Source organism: Elgaria multicarinata, chromosome 4, assembly GCF_023053635.1.
Source record: "Elgaria multicarinata webbii isolate HBS135686 ecotype San Diego chromosome 4, rElgMul1.1.pri, whole genome shotgun sequence".
NCBI classification, from domain to species: domain Eukaryota; kingdom Metazoa; phylum Chordata; class Lepidosauria; order Squamata; family Anguidae; genus Elgaria; species Elgaria multicarinata.
This window is the reverse complement of record NC_086174.1, coordinates 56,700,781-56,723,279: the sequence shown is the minus strand read 5'-3', so window position 1 is coordinate 56,723,279 and position 22,499 is coordinate 56,700,781. Positions and strand designations below refer to the sequence as shown.

The 22,499-nt window shown below is 40.0% G+C and overlaps 1 protein-coding gene across 1 annotated transcript; it reads left to right on the top strand.

The window, feature by feature from the left end:
* Positions 1 to 4,936: 4,936 nt before the first annotated feature.
* On the top strand, positions 4,937 to 7,081 carry CHRM3 (cholinergic receptor muscarinic 3). Its single transcript, XM_063125648.1, has one exon. It carries the CDS (start codon positions 4,955 to 4,957, stop codon positions 6,722 to 6,724), a length of 1,770 nt encoding a protein of 589 aa, XP_062981718.1. The 5' UTR covers positions 4,937 to 4,954; the 3' UTR covers positions 6,725 to 7,081.
* The last annotated feature ends 15,418 nt before the right edge of the window (positions 7,082 to 22,499 follow it).

The following is a 22,499-nucleotide window of genomic DNA, read 5'->3' as shown; positions in this document are numbered from 1 at the left end:
GCAGAAATAAATAGTATAGACATTGAAACTATTACTAATTGTGTTATATTGGAAATAGAGTGCACAAAGTAACAGGAGAAATAGGAAAGTTATATACTAAAATTACACAGCAATATGTTTCACTGGCCCAATTATTGCCACATTGGGTGGAAGTAGAAAAGTTGTTGTTATTATTATTATTATTATTATTATTATTATTATTATTATTTACATTTATATACCGCCCCATAGCCAAAGCTCTCTGGGCAGTTTACAAAGATTAAAGGACTGAACAATACAAATCAATATACAAAATATAAAACCACAAAAACAGCTAACATTTAAAACAATTTTTAAACACTCAGCCAGACCAAAGCTAGTTCTGGAGTCAGTTAAAACTCCACATATGCTGTTAAATGCCTGGGAGAAAAGAAAAGTCTTGACCTGGCGCTGAAAAGATAGCAATGTTAGTGCCAGGTGGGCCTCATCAGGGAGATCGTTCCATAATTGGGATGGGGGGGCACAAAAAAAGGCCCTTTACCTTGTTGCCATCCTCCAACTATTTGGAAAAAGGAATTGCTTTTGTCTAACATACACCTTGACAGAGTATAATTATGAAGATGGGTAAGAAGGAATGACATTTCACTGTAATTCAGAAAAAAAGTAATCTCTGAATTTTTGTATCAATGGATATGAACTGTATAAGGGGAGGGGGGACTACACATTATACAACAAAAACATAATATTGTTAATGATCCATCATGGATCCAGAAAATACGGCTGCAAAAGAAAATTGATATACAGGGGTTTCATTTAGAAAATGAACTTAATATTTTAAAATGAATATCTGATTATTAAAAAATTATAAGATCAAATATATCATGGAACTTTAATTATCATTAATAAAGGAAAAAATAATTCAGAAAGAGGAGGCATTAACAGACCAAGTTAGCTATCATTTTTGGTGAGAAATTTTAACCTGTGAGAGCTCAAAAAGAGAAGAAATTATAAATCTGGGTTTGCATCCCATCATAGTTTTAATGATAGGGGAAAGAGATGTGTTAATAATTATGATTAGCCTGTGGGTTTACAGAAAAATAAACTTCTACCAAGTTATATAAGCTTATATAGAAAACATAAAAGATGGACATGTATTGCAAAGTCAAATGTTAGAATGTTTTAAAAAATGCAACATGAGTACAATGTTTAGAAATCAGATAAAATCTCTGATCTCTTTTACATCAAAGGAGGGGGATACTGGAAGCTTATAAAGCATGGAAACTGATCTTATTTTAAGGCAGTCAGCCAAATGAACCTGCCATAAGGGATATTTGCTTATATATAAGAGTGGCATAGAATAGTTTAAGGTAGCTATTGGATGGGATAGCTAAGAGAACCAATGATTAGTAGACCTAAATAAGGAGTAGGGATGTCTGAGATTCTGAGTAGGGAAGTTGTAGGAGTCTGGGGGGGATGGAGTCCAGGGGACTCCCTTCCACTGCCGCTCGGCCTCCTGGAACCTGTTTGCAGAACTGCAGCCACTTACTGGACCATTTGCCAGCACTTGCACATTCCGCAAGCACCCAGCAGCACCCCCCCCCGCCCCTTAGTAATCTGCTATTTTGCATAAAAATGGCTGCCCAAGGATTTCCAGGTTCACAAATGGTAGTTGTAAGAGGTCTATTTATGCAACATTACAGGCATGAATGAACAGGTAGCCCTGTAGCACTCACTGGGCTGTTCAGCAACTTGCATGGGGGGGGGGGGGGGGCTCAGTGAGCACTTAGCAAAACCAGACGGAGGGGAGTCCATCCATCCCTAGTTCTTAGGGCCTAGTTTGAGCCAGAGTGAATTTTGGAAAGTGCTTATTTGGATAGTAGAGTCATGAAAAGAGAGAGGTTTATGGGGAAAAGCTTGTGATTAATGCAGCTTTTTAAAACATGTTTCCAACCACAGGGTAGGTAGGTCGGATGCTTAAGAAGTTGGAGTTTTTTTCTTTGGAATTAGCTGAGAGTAATGACTTTTGTAAGAGAGAGGCACTTAGATTTAGAGTAAGAGGCTTAAATGAATTCAAATGAAGCTAGACCACCTTATAATAACTAATCAATAAGCTTACAGCATAATGATCACCAAGTTTGGTATTAGACATACGGCTGGCACAGAACGTAAGGGTATAAAAGGAAGTTTTTTTTCCTGATGGGTGGGGCCCTGCCTTCGATCCAGACTCTAAGAATATATCTTTTTCTTGGAGATAAGTGGAGGATAGAGACTCTGCCTGCAGATTTGTTGTAAGTCTAACTCTCTTCTTTCTATTTCTGTATTAAGTACGAAAGGTGTAGTGTGCATGTTACTTTTTCCTAATAAAAGCATTCTATTCTATTTTAATCTGTTGTCTCTGTGTGTGGAAAGCAGTACATCTTAGCATCAAGGCAGTCAATTCTCCTAGCGTGCACTAAATGTTAGCAGACAGGAAATAGAAACCTATCATAAATTTTAAACTGAAGGTTTGTAAAATAAAATCTTTAGTAAATTTAAATTTCCCTACAGAGGAAGGCTGCTGTTGGGACCTAAGAAAAATCAATAAGGAGGAAGAAGATCAGTACAAGAAATTCCTTGTATATTTCTAGCCACCAAACTCAGTGATTAGCAATGCAATAAAAGGATTTCTTAGCATGGCATTAGGCTCTCGGCATAGTAGAGCGAACAGGGCTCCTCTTGCAATTTCAGCAGTCAGAGATGTGTGGTGCATAATGTCATGCCAATTACAGTTTGATCCTTTTCCACATGCCAAATTGACTCTGTGGGAAAATCCCGATTTAAAAATTGGAAAGAAAATGTTTTTGTGGCAGACCTAGATGGATCAGATGATTTATTATTTGATGTTGATGATGACTTCCCCCACCCCCATTTTTGGCTTTGCGAGATAAATTTGATTTGCCTGCTAAAGCTGAATGGCAGCACTCACAATTTCAACATTTGTTAGAATCTAGATTCGGTCCCACTGCTTTCACAGCCTCGGAGTCTCCTTCGCTATTAGAAAGCTGATCAAGTATATCAATCCACAATTCATGATTATAAATACTTATTATCAGTGGATAAATATGATACATGGGGACCGGTAGGAATGGGACAGGGACAGGGAATGTCCTATTTTGCCTAATCAATGGATGGTTGCTTTGGCGTCTGTGGCTGATGTGCCTATGGATCTTCAGTTACTTCTTATTCAACAACAAAAAATTGTTTCGGGTCTATTGGACACCACATCTCTTTAATAAAGGTTTGTCTTACTTGGCTAATTGTTGGAGGTGTAATACAATTAATGGTTCTCTAATTATATATATTGGAAATGCCCAAGGGTTTCCCCCTTTTGAGAGGAAGTTATTATATGCATAAACTTCACATTGGAACACTCTTTAATATTAACTGATGTACATGTTCTTTTAAATACTTACCTGCTTCTTGGAATTTAACTCATGGTCAGCGTAAATAATTTTTTTGAATGTTTCTGATGTTGTTGGAAATTGACAGCCAAAACCTGATACTACAATATTGGAACACTAAATGGTCATCTCCTATAATGCAACAACACAACAACCCTAGCAACATTCAAAAGAGTGGCATATAGGTGTCACTTGCGAATGGACTTATATCTGGATAAATGGTCTGCTTTTATTTAAGTTTATATATAGCCTATCCTTTATTTATTTATTTTAGGATGTATTATTTGAAATGGAGACCTTTAAGGCATGTAGTTATATTTAAAAGCGGGAAAGGGATTTCTTAGCATCCTGAAAACAATATTTTGATTTTTATATTAATATTAACAATTGCATCAGATTGTTTACTATCTGGTTGATAGGGTTATAACTTTTAAAAACACCTTTTAAAAAACCTATATTTTATGACTGTGTCCTACATACAAATATTTTACGTTATATTTGAAAGGAGGGATGTCAATTAAGGTAACATTTCTCAGCATCTTGGCCAGGGCATCTGCATCTGAGTTGCAGCTGGTCTTTATGTTTACAGAAATAGGAGTCAGCCATTACTTCTTTGTCTAAGAAAGCTAAGTATTATTTGATACCTGCAATGTTTATCACTGACTCATCAAGTCTGCAATCACTATTTTAAAACTGAACTTTTACTGCAGGCTTTGTGGCCACAAGATCTGGCCTCATTTTGTGTTTCTTCCCCCATCCCTTGTCTCTCATACCACCTGGTCCAGCCTTGTCCAACTTCATGCTCTCCAGATGTTGGACTACAATGATGGCTGCGGGGTTTGAGAGTTGTAGTTCAACACCTCAGGAGGACACCAGATCAGGAAATAGTGACCTAGCCTAATGAAGAGTTCTGGTGAACTCAAAAGCTTGCACAATCATTTGTGCCATTTGGGTTTGGTCTTAATAAAGTTATTGCCCAACAGTGGATTTTGAATTTTATTAATCATGGACTAGAGCAGCTATCTTTGTTTTTAAACTAATGGTGTAACTAACTTTACTTTAAAGGCACTGCTAGCAGCTACATGTTTACCCCCAAAATTAAGTACTGGAGACCTAATCCAGTTCAAAACTCTAGCACTGGGGAAGGGTGGGAGAGGGTTTTTAATCCTTTACCCTGCACTGTGGTCCAAATCAAAATCTGGGCCCTCACACCTGCAATTTACATGGCCAAAAAAGTGGCCCACTGAAAACAATTGGATTACAATGTAAAATCTGGAATAGGACCACAGTGAGGGCAAAGGGTTAAATCCCCTACAACACCCCCACCTCACCGTGATAGGATTCCAATCCAGGTCTAGTCCCTTGCACTTAGTTTTGAATAAAAATTGAGAAAAAAGATATAGCTTCTAGCTATGCCTTTTAAATAAAGAGTAGTTTGACCCTAATCATAACTGATCTTGTGGTATCAGCAAAGAATTAACAAATCTTAATTAACTTTCTTCTTCTTCTCTTGCAGAATATGTCAGAACGTCACAATGGTCCTGTCTAGCAACAGTACAATCTCCTCCTTGGTTCCGAATGTGAGCTCCTTCTGGATTCAAGACTCATCCTTGTTCACTAGCAGCCATGGCCTCTCCCAAGCGAACGAGAGCTTCTCCTTCACTACTATGGAAATGACCAATAAGTCAAAAGGTCCTCCTGATCCTCTGGGTGGGCACACTGTCTGGCAAGTTGTCTTGATTGCTTTCTTCACCAGCATCCTGGCCCTTGTGACCATCATAGGAAACATCCTCGTAATTGTGGCATTTAAAGTCAACAAACAACTGAAAACGGTTAACAATTACTTCCTGCTGAGCCTTGCTTGTGCAGATCTGATCATTGGCATTATTTCCATGAATCTTTCCACCACCTATATAATCATGGGGCGCTGGGCTTTGGGAAACTTGGCCTGTGACCTGTGGCTCTCCATTGACTATGTAGCCAGCAACGCCTCCGTCATGAATTTGCTGGTCATAAGTTTTGACAGATATTTTTCCATCACAAGGCCACTTACCTACAGAGCTAAACGAACAACCAGAAGGGCTGGGGTGATGATTGGCTTAGCTTGGGTTATCTCATTTATCCTTTGGGCCCCTGCTATTCTCTTCTGGCAGTATTTTGTTGGGGAGCGAACTGTCGTTGAAGGGAAATGTTACATCCAGTTCCTAACCGAACCAATTATCACTTTCGGCACTGCCATAGCTGCCTTTTATTTGCCAGTCACCATTATGAGTATTTTGTACTGGAGGATATACAAGGAGACAGAGAAACGTACCAAAGAGTTAGCAGGACTCCAGGCCTCTGGCAGTGAAGCCGAGGCGACACGCTTTGTCAACCAGACTGGCAGTTCTAGAAGCTGCAGCAGCTATGAGCTGCAGCAGCAGAACAGGCACTCCAACAGAAGGAAATACGGAGGCTGCCACTTCTGGATGACATCAAAGAGCTGGAAACCGAGCCCAGATCAGATTGATCAAGAGCACAGCAGTAGCGACAGCTGGAACAACAACGATGGCAACGCGTCTCTTGAGAACTCTGCCTCTTCTGATGAAGATGACATTGCCTCCGAGACCAGAGCTATCTATTCCATTGTACTGAAGATTCCAGGGCATAACACCATCCTCAACTCCACAAAACTACCTTCATCCGAAGACCTGCCTGGGTCAGAGGATGAATTGCAGAAGCTGGACACAGAGTCAAAGGAGAGGAAGCCTAAAAGGCTTCATCCACAGAAGAGTATGGAGGATGGAAACTTACAGAAGTGCTTTCCCAAGCTTCCAATTCAACCAGGATCAGCAACACATGCAGGAAAGGCTTCTGAATGCATTTCAGCAGGGTCAAGAGCATCTGCTGCCCTACCTTTGTCATTCAAGGAAGCCACCTTGGCCAAGAAATTTGCCTTGAAGACAAGAAGTCAGATCACCAAGCGGAAACGAATGTCGCTCATCAAAGAAAAGAAAGCTGCACAGACGCTCAGTGCCATTTTGTTTGCCTTCATTATCACCTGGACCCCGTACAACATCATGGTCCTGGTAAACGCTTTTTGCGAGGATTGTATCCCTGACACCTTTTGGAACCTTGGGTACTGGCTTTGCTATATCAATAGCACAGTGAACCCTATGTGCTATGCACTGTGTAATAAAACATTCAGAACCACTTTCAAGATGTTACTGCTGTGTCAGTGTGACAAACGTAAACGGCGTAAACAGCAGTATCAGCAGAGACAGTCAGTCATTTTTCATAAGCGGATTCCCCGGGAAGCTTCATAGAATAGCATTTTTAACAATAGAAAAATATATAAAAGGGATCGCAAAAATGAGAGGGAGGGTGGTTGCTGGAGCCAACTACAAACAGTACATCTTCAAGATGTGAAAGGAGCAGCCTGGTGTATGGATTTATCCTTTTAATACTTCCTGTTTAATGTAACTGTTTAAGCCACATTAAGCAAAAGCAACAAATTACAAAGTTTTTACTAAGACATCTGAAGGTTTTCCAACAAAATTCCAAAAAGCTGCATATGAAAACTCTTAGTGATATGCCCAGTTGTCCAATTGAACATTCATTCTGGGATCTCAGGTGAGCTCATTCCCACCAATTTCCAAGGGACACAATAAGTTCCAACACAAGACAAAAATTAGACAAATCTTTCAAAACAAAATGGCTGTGTTTATTGTAAACACTGTATAGGTTGCCCCAAACATCCTAGGGCTTCCCATCCTCTCCTGTTTGGGGTATAATGTCAGTGCATTGGCCCAAGTTATTAATGAATTCGTACAGGAAAACCTCATGCACTCAAGAGTCGGCCAACTGTTTACCAGGAGAGATGACGTCTGACTTCTATACACTATTTATTGTTTTTTGAGATGTGAGTAGCATATGGGGCCTTGAAAATATTATTTATATTTTATTTATTTTGAAAATTTGGCTTCTCCTTAAAGTGGCAAAAACCACAAATTAACTATGTACAGCAGTGAAAACTACCAGAAGGGCACAAACCATATCCACACATTTTTATAGTGGAATTGGGTATCGTGTATATTTTTCATACAGAGCTGTATCTTGAAGACCTCACAATTTCTCTACTGGAGATGCGAGGCCACATCAAGATAACAGAATCCTTAGTAGTAGTTAACGGAGAGCATGGAATACTGGGAATTACATTCTCTACAGGCTGTTCTTCTGCATTAAATGTGAATGTCACAGACAGACTTTCAGCCTGCTTCTCCGATTTGGATTGTGCCAATACAATAGGGTAGTGCCCAGTGTTGCTTTGACATTGGAACATGATTCCATGCAGATTAGGAAGTCCCACCCATTGTATTGAGGGATCAAGGGGGAGATTTGAGGGCAGCACCAGCAAGAAGTCAGGTATGTGTATGTTCTAACACATTTGTTTAACAGTATGGAGAGGACAAAGATTCTGTGGAATAAGCATATCACTTCTCTCCAGCTGACTATGTCAGGCAGGCTCCTAATCAGACTGTACCAGAAGATTCTCAGAAGCTGTATGCGTCTCTATTTTCTGCACATTTAGAAAGCATTTTTAGATATGGGGAAATTATGTATTTTTTAAAACAAAACCTGACCTGGCACTTTCCAAAATGCTTGTCAATTTTGAAAGCTTCTGTTGTTGTTTGTATTGTTGTTGCAACCGGTAGTGGAAATTTCAAGTTTGTGCAGTACAATGTCCCAAATTAATGTAAGTTGTTTGCTATTTCAAATAGCTAAGCACCTTCTCAGAAAGACAAAAAAGGGCTTTAATATTTATAGTTGAGATGTGAGCAGTGATTCCTGGTATTTACAATGCAGTCAGTTAGTACCTGAGATCTCAGACACAACCCATCACGCTCTTATGCAACTCCCAGTCACTCACTGATGTTTGCACAGGAGATGTTCAAAGAGGATTGTGCCTATACTGTACTTTATAAAAGTCCGGACTTCCCCGAGGAAAAGACTGTACTTTAAAGCTTTGTTCAGATCAGATTTATTTACATTTTGGAAAGTAATTTTGAATAATATGTTTTCAAATGACCAAGTTTTTTTCTGGGGATTTCCCCCCCTCCCCCACCCCGCCTCTCTCTTCTTTTTCTTTTCGACCTGACACTCAGATCTGACAAAACAAAATGCAACTTCCTTTATGAAAAGGGGAATCAGTGTTGTGAACACAGAACTGGTATAAAAGCTGCTTTTGTATTCAGTGTGAGATGGTGTTTACAGATGATTTTTGACAACAGTGGAAGTATATTAAATAGTGTCTGTGTATCTGAGCTATTTAATTTTGTGTTATGTTACTATGAATATTTATACATAAATGCCACCGAAATGTTTTATTTAAATGTTGATAAATATTGCTCTTTGGTCTTCAACTGTAATGTCCTTTAAAAGCAAATCGTAAAGGTGTTCCTGAGAAATGAACACAACTTTCAGGTCTACACATCACTGATTGTGCCCACTGAAAAGATTTTAGATGGACAACTTATCTTTCAATACCCCCCACTAACAGGCAGGTCTCATTATAAAGGTGATTGAGGGAAAGAGGCTATCACAGAAGAATGCAGGGATGGGAATAGTGTAGATGCAGTTGCCATGAGTTCCAGTAGATGATGAACAGGGAAATGGCTCAGGATTGCCACATCTTTTCTCTGGCAACAATGTCTCTAACAGCTGTATGACAAGCATACGTTCAACAAGGAAAGCTGTTCCCAGCAAAGAGAAGCAGTGCTAGGAAAGGCACCAGTTATATTAAAAAAAAATTGCCAATCACACTGTGTAGGCATAGGAGATCCTGGAGGCGGAGGGACAACAAAAACTCTAAAGGATGGGAGAGGCTATAAATATTTTTTACTCCAAGGAGCCAAGTGTTTAAATCTTCTGGCATGCATATGACGGACGCAGTGGCACATCGCGGTAGAAACCAGGTCCTTAGGCTTGTAAAATAGGCTACCACAGGCACCATTGTGTAGAAAGGTTGTTACAGCCCTAATACAAGAATAAAAAAAAATATGAAATGGACATGCTGCTCTGAGCTTGAGTGAAGATCAAAATTGCATTTCGAAGCTTACACACATCCCAAACTGAATGACAGGTCTGCTTTTATTTTGTTTCTTTCGCTTTTTTTAACCCACATGCTAGTAAGGACTTGTACGAAAGAATCTCATATAAGGTTCTCAAAACCTCGAAATAACCAAGTACACTTTTGACACAAATGTATGTAACAGAACCAGGAAGCTATTTTTAAAAAACAGGGGGAAACCAGCTCTGGGAAGGGAGAAATAAGAGCAGAGAATTATTGTATGTGTGTGAAAGGAGAGAGAGTGCTTAAACCTTCCTACTAATCTGTGCTATAATTCATCCCCTAAGCAATACTTCCCGTGTGTGTGTGTGTGTGTGTTGGGCAGCAGTCAAAAGAGGCATCATTTTGATCCACATAGGACAGTGGCATGGTTTAAAGCCCCTAAAGATTGGACACAGAAAAAGAAAACACTCCACAAGATAGTAGAGCATGTCCAACTGTCTATTAGAACTGTCAGTTTTCAACAAGTGGGTGGGCATGCAGCCACCAATTGAGAGGACAGGCCCAAGGGCTTTTCCTCCTGGCCCTATCAATGCAAAACCTCAGTTGGGAGATCTGACTTGCACATTGCAAACCAGAACTCTTCCATTAACCCTTAAGAACTGAAAGATGCTTCATTGCTCAAGGTCACCTTACAACTAATGTTTGAACATTTATATATATATACACATAAATATATATTGCTATATTATTATCTTTTGCTATTTAGGGTAAATGCAATTCCCTCTATTAAGTATGAGGAAGCCAGACAACAGCAAGGATGCTGTCTTGCATATTGTTGATTTCATGATGAGAGAGTATTTTTTAAAATCAAAATTTAGCATTTTTGCAAAAAGCAACTTGTCACCACTGTTTACACAAAAGAAGCTAACATGCGGGGATTATTTTCAGAGAAAATAAATAAATCTGATGTTTGATGTGTGATGATGTTTGCAAATGTCATTTATAATTTTAGTGCAACCATAAAATATTCAAAGGCTTCTTGATGGAACAATACATGGCTCAAGAAAAGATTGTGGTTGATTTTATCTTTCGTGCGCATGTTTATGCGCACATACACGTAAGAAGCAAACAGCCCAATCTATGGATAGTCCAGTTAGGCTTAGTTGAATTATTATTCCTTCATCAGGAGGAACCCAGTACCCATACTCCCATGTCAGGCATAAAGATCCAAGAGTGCCTTAGCAACAGGATCAGAAAAAAGTTGCTGTAGCCAAAAGTAACTTTATGATCTGCATCTGATGCTAATGCAGTTTGAAAGTGTTCTTTTGAACAACGTGTAGTATACAAGGGACATCCCGTGATGGGGACGCTTTCATTCCTTCCCTCTAGGCCTTCCTTGCACTCTGTTATCTATTGTAGTGCTAGTGCTAGTACAATATGACTACAACAATTAATAAGAGGGATTTGTGCAAAACCCACACTGATACCTGAATGACATCTGCTTGCAAGAGCAGTCCAAGGACCCCTAGCATGGCTGGTACTGGAACTGTGTATCACAGTGCTAGGATGTATATACATACAGGAATATACCACACACAAATGTCCATCTACATATGTCGGGACGTGTTACACAATTGTAGGAATGTAAAGCGGCATTATAAATATAACTTTATAAACTATCAGTTATGTTTTCATCCCTCTTTGATTATAATGGGGATTTCTGCACTCTTCCAAAGAGCACTTCAATAGCAGTGTACTACAGCAGCCATCTGAGCCAGAGGTTGTTTTCACTAACTATGTGCATTTGTTGGGGTTTAGCAGCCGGATTCATGGCTGCCTCCACTGTTAGAACCACAGGAAAGACAATGCTTCTCATGGTTCTTCTAACAGAATGTGCTCAGGCTTAGCGCATTCCCTGAGGGGATGCTGGCTCTGTCTCCTTGCCCAGGGATATGGTGGTGCATTAGCTGCAGTTACACAACACACCGTGTGCACCACGGTTTCTAAAACACAATTTCAGATCAGGCTGCTATTCTATCCTTTTATTTCAAGAAACAAAATGAGAGATTATTTCCTTGTGTTTACTTTAGCTGTTCTAAACAACAACAAAACAGAGTACCGAATCTGTAACAAAGTTTTATGGTAGACCTGCAAAATATGTCCAGCCAGGTGCTTGACAATTCTTTCACTCTTTATCTCCCTTCGGAGGTTTTCCTTCGACATTCAAACAACACATAAAAAGGGAGTAAGGACACACATGCTAGCACCCCCCCACACACACTTCCTCACCCCAACCTCTGCTGGCTCTTCCCCAATATTCATGTGTTGAGGCCAAAGATCTGAAGGAGGGATTCTTAATGCGTTCAACTAAATGCACTTGAGTCCTCCACACAATGGAGAACTCTGATTGTACTGGGTTCCTGATCTTATGGAAGATGTAAGTGTATTCAGCTGAACATCTGGAGAATTCTCCTTCACACCTTTGGCTTCAACAGGAACGTTGGACCAGGTCTATCACACACAGCCCCCTTCCCCCTCCACAACAGAGGAACACTTCTGGAGGGTGCTTTTCTCTCACACACATGCATATTTTCATTCCTAGGCAGACAGCACAATCAGATGGTGTGTCAAACCCACTAGTGGTCCACTATGCATTTTGGTTTTGCAGGCTGGTTTTATGACAGTATTCTCATTTTGCTTTGCTTGCCAATTTTAAGAAGCACTCACTGAAGGAGGAAGACACATTCACCCATTATATTAGAAGGCATTTTCAATACATGGAAAGTTTAGTTGTAAGCCTGGAATGAATGAAGCAGTGGTGTTGAAGCAGATGTTCACATGCACCCCAATCCTGATTTAGAATGCCATTGCAAATGTTTGCAAAACTGACTTGGTGACATTGTAAATTGGGATTTGTGCTTTCCAGATCAAGCCTAATACATGCAAAAGGGTGCTGCACACCTGAACAATGTCATTGCACCCCCAGAAGTATGTCGTTGTCCAGAGAACATCACTTTTGAGAGCCAAATCTCTTCCGAATGCCCTCAAGGACTTCATTTTCCACAACAGCAGATGAGCTTTTGTCACAGAAGTAGAACATCCTTACACTGAAACTTCCATCTATTAACTTCTGATATTCTTAACTTCTCAGGTCATACACTGTAGCCCGAAGAGAATAAATGTTCCCTGAGAGCCAGGACTATTCAATCAGACCAAATGACTCAGCTACTACAGCTAGACCAGGAATCTGATCTACTTCCAAGCTTAGCTTAACGTCTAGCTTAAATGTAGAACTTAGCCTAAAGGTACAATTAGATTTAAGGCTAAAACTTGTTATAAATTATAGCTATTCTAAATTTTCAGTTCTTCAGAATATAAAACCTTCCAAGTGCTTTAACCCAGCATGAGTTAGCTTAAATACTAGAGATGGTTAGTTTTAACTCTTGATGTAAGACAGACACCCACCCATACCCACAGACCTGTAAATTCAATTTCACTGTCTGGCTTTTAAACGCAGGGCTTTAAACTTGTATTAGAGTTATTAGTATTTTATTTTAGAATATCTGAGTTGCTTTAATATTTTATTAAAAATTCAATGTACTGGGTTTTCAAAATAAACAGACAAAAATCTACTTACATTTATAACTGATTTAGATGTCCATCTTTTATATATATTATGCGCATCTGCCCTCAGCTGATCAGTTGACAGTTGGACAGAGATGATATATGGCCTGGGAGAAAGTTTGCACAGATATGGAAAGGGAAGCTTCTCAGTTGGTTCAACTGAGCTTTCTTGATCCTTTTGTAACTGCCCAGCTACCGGCAGCTAGCTTTTTAAAAGACCTTTAAGTTTTCATCAACAATTCTCTGTGAGCAATGCTTGCACCAATACATGGAGCATTTTAAGTGTCTCCTGAAAATATGAAAACCACAAGGAAAAAAAAGTGCTGTTTTGACATCAATGAAAACAATATGGAATGCCTAATTTCAGCTCCGCTATATAACATATACTTGGCTTTCAGATACCATTTTAATATTTTTTTTACCAGGATTGCATTCATTAAATAGGAATAGGAATAAATAGCATGCAAAGATAATTGTGAGCTCTTTAAGGCGAACTCCCAGTTCTTGTGAAGGGTAGTGAATTTATAGGCATATTAGAGTGAAGAAAAGCATGTAAGGGAAGAATGCAATACATTCGCTTTCCTGCATGATTTTTGGACCCTGAACGCTAAGATAAAGTAGTTCTGTAGGAAGGATGCCTGTGAAATGTTTAGCCAACAAAATCATACTAAGAAACAGTACAAATGTTAGTGAACATTTGTCTATGGCAATCATCATTATTCAACTTTCTATCCTAGTTCCACAAGACATTCTTCCAAATGCCTCTTGCTTCAGTGAATTTGAAGCAAATCACACGCAACTTTCTGACATATAAAATCATCATCAGTCACTTCTTATCTTTTCAGTTGTCATACAGTGTATGTTCCTGGTGAATGTATCTCCATGTGTCAACAGCCAATAATTATCATGTCAGGGAAACACACTTACTGAAAAAGTAATGTGTCCTTAAATTTTGGCACTCTACTATTATTGCCAGATCGGGAATGTACAAAAGTCCTCAGTACTGAATGTTAAAAAAAAAAAAAACTTTAGCATTCTGGGTTCTATGTGCTAAACTGGCACTTAGAAAGTGGCTTTCCAAACAAGGATTCTCTTGCTAGGTTGCTTTTTTCCTTATCAGGTGGATTTTTTTTTTAATTACACCCTGAAATCTGATTTGGTGGCACCTTCCCTTGTTGGATTTTAACAGCATAAGTTCTATTGTAAATCTACAAGCCGCCTTTGCCCTGCATAACCTTGATAACAGCTGCATTAATGGAAGCAGAGAATTTCTTCTTTTTTCCCTTCAGTTGCTGTTCATACTCCTGCTTGCTTGATAAGATAAAATGAATACCGATCGAAAATAAAAATTATATCTGATTGTACTATACAATATGTACCAAGCAGTTGATGATGTAAGGTTTATATAACTGCAATGTGTTGCTTGAATGTTTCAAATGTATTTCCGGATTCGCTTTTTACTTCTGTAAATCTGAATTCACTGGAAGAAAACTAGTTCTGCAATAGGAAGAGTAGCTTTTTAAAATTAGTATAGCAGTGTGTGCAAGATTTGGAAAAAAACTGATGAGGAATTTTTAAATATTAACACCATGCTGCACAGCTGCAGATATTGGCACAATCATGCAGAGAATCATTATGGCTATAGCACCAACATATTGCACTGATCCCTCGTATTCTACTACCAATACCTCACCTTAATCTGGTAACTGACTCAAGGGTGCTCAGGAGTTACTACAGCTCAAATAGTCTCAAGCAGCTCATAACCCCGGCTCCATTTCTGAATTTATTGTAATGGCGCCAAACTGATAGAGGAGGATTATACAAGCAGGATCTCATTACTCAACTGGGCTGTATGATTAATTTATCAATGTGTCAGTTCATCTGTAATGGGAAATCATGATTAACCAATACAAGAACAAGCTTCAAATAGTTGCATACTTCTCTGCTCCTCACTTTTCTTTTTAAACTAATCATAATTCCTTGAGACATCTGCACTTGAGAAACTGTGGTTTGTCTAAGCTACATCTAGTGAGAACAAGCCAGGATCAAATATTAGTTTCAGATTCTGGCTTATTCTCAAACCATAGTTCAAACCATAGGGTGTTGTGTGTTTTTTTCAAATTCAAAAAGAACTGTGATATGTTTAAAATCAAATACTTTCCCTTGCAGGCATGAAAGAGGAGGGCAAGAAGGGTGCAAACCCACGGAATGCTTTTGTTTGATCTTGCAGTGGGAAACCATGCTGCCACTTACATCTGATCTGATCCATTGTTTGATGAAACAAAGATTCCTGCTAGGATCACATGGCAATACTCACAAGAAAAGTGCACACTTTGCTAAAATTCCTGTGGATTGTAATTTCGATGGTTATCCAGTTCATTTCCATATGAGTAACGCAAGATGCAAATTTACATGACTCGCCCACTGGCTTAAAGATGCACGTGCTGGATGCCATTTAAGGGCATGGAAATTGCCCCACCCCAAGCCTTTCAGATAACGCTTTTAAAAATAAATAGGATTTGGATGTTCCCAGCTTCATCTAAAGTTGTGTGGAATTGGTTGCCTGGTAAGTGACATGTAAGACAAATACAAAGGAAGCTTGTTTAACAACCCAAATGAAGTATCTCCATTGTTGTATGTGCTTCAAATGAGAAAAGCCACAATCCTGCACCCTACAAGTGCAAAGAGAAGGATGGCTCCTCTAACCATTCTAATTCCCTTCTCATTTGTTAACGTCGGATATGATAAATGTGCCTAATGCAACCAGGCAATACATTTGGAGGACCTCCCATACTTATCCAGCAGCTTGTCACCATCACCACCCCACTCAGCCCTACTCTTGCTTGGCCTGAGACTAGCTTGAGTACTGGGGAAGAACTCATCACAAAATGTGCCTAGATCAGTGTGGGAAGCCCATTGATTAATGTGAATCGCATAGCTGCATGGGATAACTCTTGGCCACAACAGCGTCCTCCTAGTGCAGAGAGTCATTAACAGGGGTGGCTCAGAACATGAGCTGCTACACATCCTCTTCTCCAGAAACACAGGATGCAGGGCTGTGGCTGACGGAAGCTGCTACACATCCTGTTCTCCACAAATACAGGATGCAGGACTGTGGCTAAAACATAGCAGACAGCAAAATCTGAATGTACTGAATCTAGTCCCATGTTGCGTATTCTTTCCAACTATTTTTAATTTAGAGTTTAAATTATGAAAAGGTTTGTTCTAACATTTCCATCTTCACACACTGGTTGTTGCATTCTTTAGGGTGCAATCCTATGCATGCTTAGACAGGGGGAGGTGGGGAGTCCTGCATTCCCCAGCCAGCCATGCTTTTCCCGTCTAAACATGCACAGGATTGGGTCCTTAATTTCTACACTTCTGGGCAAATCAAACAACATAACTAGCACAATCCCCTTTGAGCTGACTTAGACCTTCTCGCATATGGAGCCATTGGCTACCTTGAGTATGTTGGAGTTTGCGCCCTCAATCTTCACAGCCACTCTGGCCCTACTCTGCAACTCTCTTTGGTCCTGCTCTGTTGTATCCTGCACAGGGAGCTAAAGCCAAAGCAGTTCTCTGATGAGCGTGCCTGCATTTCATACACACTTGTTGATCACATCCACATTTGACATGGTTAGGTGTATACCTAAAACCTGCTAAGTGGAGGGATGTGATAGCTGCTTCTTTAAAAGGGAAAGGAAACACTGAAACAAGACAAAAGAATAAGGATGAGATGTGGGGAGACAGGGATGAGCCTCTTCAAAGGGCTACACAAGAGTTAAGATTGTAATAATTCAGGGTTTACTAAAAACACATAATTGTCGTACAAATACCTGAAGTTTCAAAATCTTTCCAACCAATATGAGCACAATTACAATATACTGAGCAACTATTTCCAGGTATGCATTTTACCTATATACATAACAAAACTATTTCAGAATTTTACTGAACAGTGTGCCCTAGTTAACTGGTGATGGGCTAATGGGCTAATTTATGCAAGTCTTTCTGCCATTCCACATTCAAACCTCCAAATATTATTTGTGGATATGCTGGCAAGATTGTTGAATTAGGTGGTGTTTATATGTGAATAAATGTCATGTTAAAACCACGAGTTTCATGAAAAGTTAACCCTTGTATCTTGTTCTGTGCCCTCAGGGATTCCCATTTGGTACTCAAATGCATTATAACAAACTAAACTTCACTCATACTATTTAAAGTATCTGGATGTATCAGATTAAACAATGACAAAACTGTAAATTATGTGATTGAAATTGTATGTATATTTTTCAAGTCTTCAGGATAGTTGAAGTTTTAACTTATTTGAGTTTTTAAGTTGCAATCTCTTCATATTTTGAAATTTTGTACACCTTGTAAAGTTAAATATTGTGTCACTTGTAACTTATTTTTGTTGGCATATACTGACACATGCTCATTTCTATATGAAGTGTATTGTTTATTAAATTGCTTCTGAGGCAGCAATAAAAACATGAAATTGTTCTCATGTTCCTGTTAACATCAATGTGTGTGTGTGTGGGGGGGAGCATTTGTAGAAGAAACAAAATATCCCAAAGTGCCCATCTCTGCTAAATTAGGAGAAAGCTAGACTAGTTATCATGGAAGTTGTCACAGACGTTTTGCTGTGGACTTGAAACACAAATGTGGGCCTCTATGCAACATATAACTGTTGTTTTGAAATCTAGTAATTTTGGTGGGGCAGTTGTGGGACTGGGGAGCTCTGGTACGTAGGATGCAACTATTGTCCTACATATTCATGCAAGAACTCCATGTGGGCTTCAGAGAACAAGAGGTGCTCTAAAATGGAGGTATCTTCTGAAGTGGACCACACATTAATCTCTTGATTGTATACTTGGAATTTACTCTGTAGTTTTAGCATTCAGAGAATGGTTGGGGGAGGGGGGAGGGGTACAGGGCTTGCACAAGACGTTGCCTCACAATATTCCATATAGAAAAGTTGACTGGATTGTCAAGTTGAATATTACTTCAACACTGACAATGGGACAACATCCTCCACGTGCCTAAAGGCAGCAGGCTAACTTAGGGAGCAAAAATCTAACAGAGTAGTAACATCTCTCCCCAGCACCTGAAACCGGAGAGAAATGCCTCACTCTGCCTGGTAGAGTTCGTCCAGAGTAATGCAGGTATCTTTCTAATTATATCCTAGATGAGAGCCTATGCTTCCAGGCCTAATTATGCTAGCATTCACACCAACCAACTTCCAGTTTCTGACTCAGCAGCCACCATGGGCAGTCCGAACTTACTCCAATGTTATTTCCTGTCCTGGGTAGTACTCTACTTGAAGGTTTCTTAGTACCATAAAACACCAGTTACCATCTAATAAAAATCATCATGGAGCTATTGAGAAGTATGCTTCCACGTATGATAGAAAATTAAAAAGGGGGCAACCCCAGTCTAATCCGCACATCTCTTAATTAATTCACAATTTTACAGTGAATTTTCCATTTCTAAATATTACAGCTGTTGCTGACATGCAGAAGGACATCCAACTACCCAGCATTATCACCCCAAACTCAAGCTTTTGATTAGAATTCACAAAGAACTGCCCAGTCTCAAATGCCTGACTCTTTCCTCAGAGCCAGGGACTGAGACAGCTTGGAAAGGGGTCTTAAGTGATTGCCTCTGCTGTAGGCAATCTCCCTGGACACCTCTCCTTCAAAGCAACTGCCTGTCCTCTGTTAGCTCTGGCCGCTCCAGAGAAGAGATGTTCCAGGAGATCTTGTGCAACATAGGCAATCTCCTTGGACACCTCTCCAGCCAGGCAATGGTTGGATCTGAGGAAGGACCTCCTAAGAGGCAGACTTTTGAATATGGATGACTCTTCAGAGACCCCTCATGCCCTGGATCACTCAAAGATGGTTCTTAGAATGAGCCAGAGGCCAGGGGGATCTTCTAGAAAGTAAAGCGGTAAAGCTGTTCTACTACTGCAGCATTGCCACTTGATCCAGCAATGCAGCAACAGTGAGTCCTCCTAGTCGGGTGGCGGGGGGGATAGATACAATTTGCTGCTTCTCCCACCCTGAGACCTGAGGCAGGGGATTTACTAATTGCAGGGCCAGCACATTCATTTTCATGCCTTTCAAACTTTGGCTTTGAAAATGATTTGTCTATCGAGCAGTATAGAAATGTAAGAAATAAAATAAACAACTCTTTCAGTGCTCCATGGTGATGGCAGGGGCCTCTGCAGGAGTTTTTCCTCCAGGGGGTGGGGAACCACTTTACTCTCCTGGTGGGCAGAGAACTGGAGAAAGAAGCCCCATACACCCCATGAAAGTACCAAAACCCCATGGTAATGGGGAATGACCACCACAGCAGGGGGCTCTCTTGTTCTTTGCAGGGGGTGAGCATTTCCATCCTCCTAAGGGTTTTTGGGGAGAAAGCTCTGCTTCTGTCCCATGAATGGTGCTAATGCTCCATTCAATTTAAAGAGGCTGCAGTCCCAATGATGCTTCATAAGTGGGGGTGGGAATTACAATCCTGTTGATCACCTTTTGACACTGCAGTCCCTTTAAATCCCCACACACAATCCAACTGAGCAAAATCACTCCATTAGATTGCATATGAGGAGAAAGCAGCAGCCACAAAAATGTCAGTTGGAGGGCAAACAAACTTGTTTGTGAAAGTTCCCTTTGCCCAAGATTTTCATTATGTGGTGGGTGGATGGTGGAGCAGGTATGTTTCCCCTCTACACTGATAAGCCACAAAAGCCACTTCCTTGACGTGAGCCCATGACGCGTGTATCCAGGTACAAGTCCACGGGGACCTTGCAGGATCTCTCCGATGGAGGGCTCTGCGATATGTCCCTTGCTCTCCCACTGTCTTCAAACAATACAGTGGGAATATCTGTACCTATTTTCTGTCAGAAAAGTTGGTAATCCCATCTCAAAAACATAGTGACCATGCGATGTGCCCCTTAAAATACAGAAAATAAAGAACTGACATAATAAAAATAATTATGCACCAAAAGAGCTCATCAGCTGTGGCTAAACTGTTCTTGAAATGGAACTTTCTGCCTCTTTTTCTCTGGCACCACAGTTTTTTCATTATTGATAGAAACCTTCAAGACAAGTCATGAAGGTCATCAGACAAGTCATCAGAAGCACTGATGCTTCCAAGTCTGCGCTATATGAAGTCCTTGTCATTTATCTTAGGTGAGGTGGAAGTCAGTTGGCTGTGGGCGGAACAGATAAACTGCCAGAGTTAGATGGGTGGATGAATTGCAGGGTCACTGCTGCCCCCAACTCAGGATGAAAAAAGCCTGATTCAAATGTTTGGTACCTGTTGACACTGAACACTCAGGGTCCAGAAGAAATACACAGGGCTAGAACTGCCCCTTAATGCCACCACGTCTGCCAGCCACACACCCAGGTTGATGATGATGATGATGATGATGATTATCTATTACATTTATATACCGCCCCATAGCTGAAGCTCTCTGGGCGGTTTACAAAAGTTAAAAACAGTGAACATTAAGAACAAACAGACAAAATTTAAAACTATAAAAAGCATAAAATACAAACAAAAACAGACAATATCCATGTAAAACAACTATTCTGGGGTGATGATTAGCATGAGTGCAAAGGGGGCACTTCTATACGTAAAGGGTTTCCTTTGCATATAGGGATAGGAACCCTGATTTGACAAGGCTTTCTGTCACCATACAGGAAACTCTGCCCAGGCTTTCTCTCTAGCCTCGCCACATGGGTCCAGGACCTCCGGGTGCTGAACACCTGATAAAATTATAAAAGGAAGGTGGGGCTGCAGGATTTGTTTAGTGCAGGAGTAGACAACTTCAAAATTTTCAATCCCTCAGGTGCCTCCCCAGGCCTCACCGCTGATTTTGGCGACAGCAAAAAATTGACAATTTGCTGCCAAATTTCAGCAGTGAAACCTTGCAGCTGGGTAAAAGGGAAATTCGTAGGAAACTACTGCTTTGGCTCTTGCTGTAAATTTCAACAGTGCAACATCATCTGAAGCCACACTGGGGACGGAGAGGGTTTTGATCACCCCCGGCCTAGAGGCAACATTTCCAGTTGCATGGTCTCTCCTATGAAAATCAAACATTGTCTTGATATCATTCATTACCATACCTGCATACATTTATTTATTTATTTATTTATTACACTTATATACCGCCCCCATAACTAGAGCTCTCTGGGTGGTTTACAGAAATTCTAAAATTGAGATAAAAACAAGTACACAAAATTTAAAATTCTAAAAATTCTAAAGTCTAATACATGGACTTTATTTGTAAACTTCCCAGAGAGTTTCGGTTATGGGGCAGTATAAATATGTAATTACTGAAAGGAAATGGTGGAGTGGGTGCTTTTTTGGAATATTGCTAATCATGGCTAACCAAGTTCTAAATACTACTAACATTTCTAATATTTCTATTATCAAGGTATGTTTAATGGATGTTAGTTGCATTGTCTGGTCATTACTAATGTTGGTGGTGAATGTGTTATCTATAATTCTAATATTTTATGCCTTTTTCACACAGAAATGTAACAAACCCTTCATTTTTAATATCCACACACAAACACACACACCACCTTTTTAAAGCACCAAGCAAACTATGATTCAATGCAAATAAAGGGAAGGGAGGGGGGAAACAGGAGGGGAACGTGAGGGGACCATATGCTTAAACACAGGAAGGTAAGTTGAAGAGAAGTCCAAGAATTCTGACATGTCAGAATGTATTGCTAACATCTCACTTCTTAAACACAACACACTCCCTGACAGCAAGATCTTCGAGTTCTCTGCCCAAAGTTTCAATGAGGGGAAGATTCACTGATTTCCAAAACTGTAGAGTCAATCTTTTAGCTACCAGAATTTGAAGTGAATGCAAATGATGCTATAGGGGAAAAGGTTGTAAAAATGAAGACTGAGAACCATTTTTCTGGCCCACAGTGTTACGAATAACAGGAAGAGAGTTTTGCTCTTTCATCATGCCAGAGAAGTTTATGATTTATTTGACACACTCCCAGGGCCCATCTACACCAAGCAGGATATTCCCCTATAAAAGCAGTATATAAAAGGCAGGAGCTACACCAAGCAGCATATAGCAGACATAGTATGTCTCAATGGGCCCCAACAGTTGTCAGTGCACTTCAATACCGCTATAAAGCAGTAGTGTGGCTCCTCCCTTTTATATACCACTTGCATAGTGGATATCCTGCCTGGTGTAGATGAGCCCCCAGACACAGGTAATGAAAATGACCTCCAAGTGGCCTAAAAATACTTTATTTTAATCCCCAAGCACACAAATTGAATTCTGAAATATGTAGATTTAGGCAAGCAAACAAAAAAACCACAGAAACTATTGAATACCCAGCGAGGTTAAGGTAGCAATTCTATACACAGTT

Bases quoted from the DNA above. Each gene is read 5' to 3' on its own strand.
- CHRM3 (XM_063125648.1), top strand. From the start codon at position 4,955: ATGGTCCTGTCTAGCAACAGTACAATCTCCTCCTTGGTTCCGAATGTG.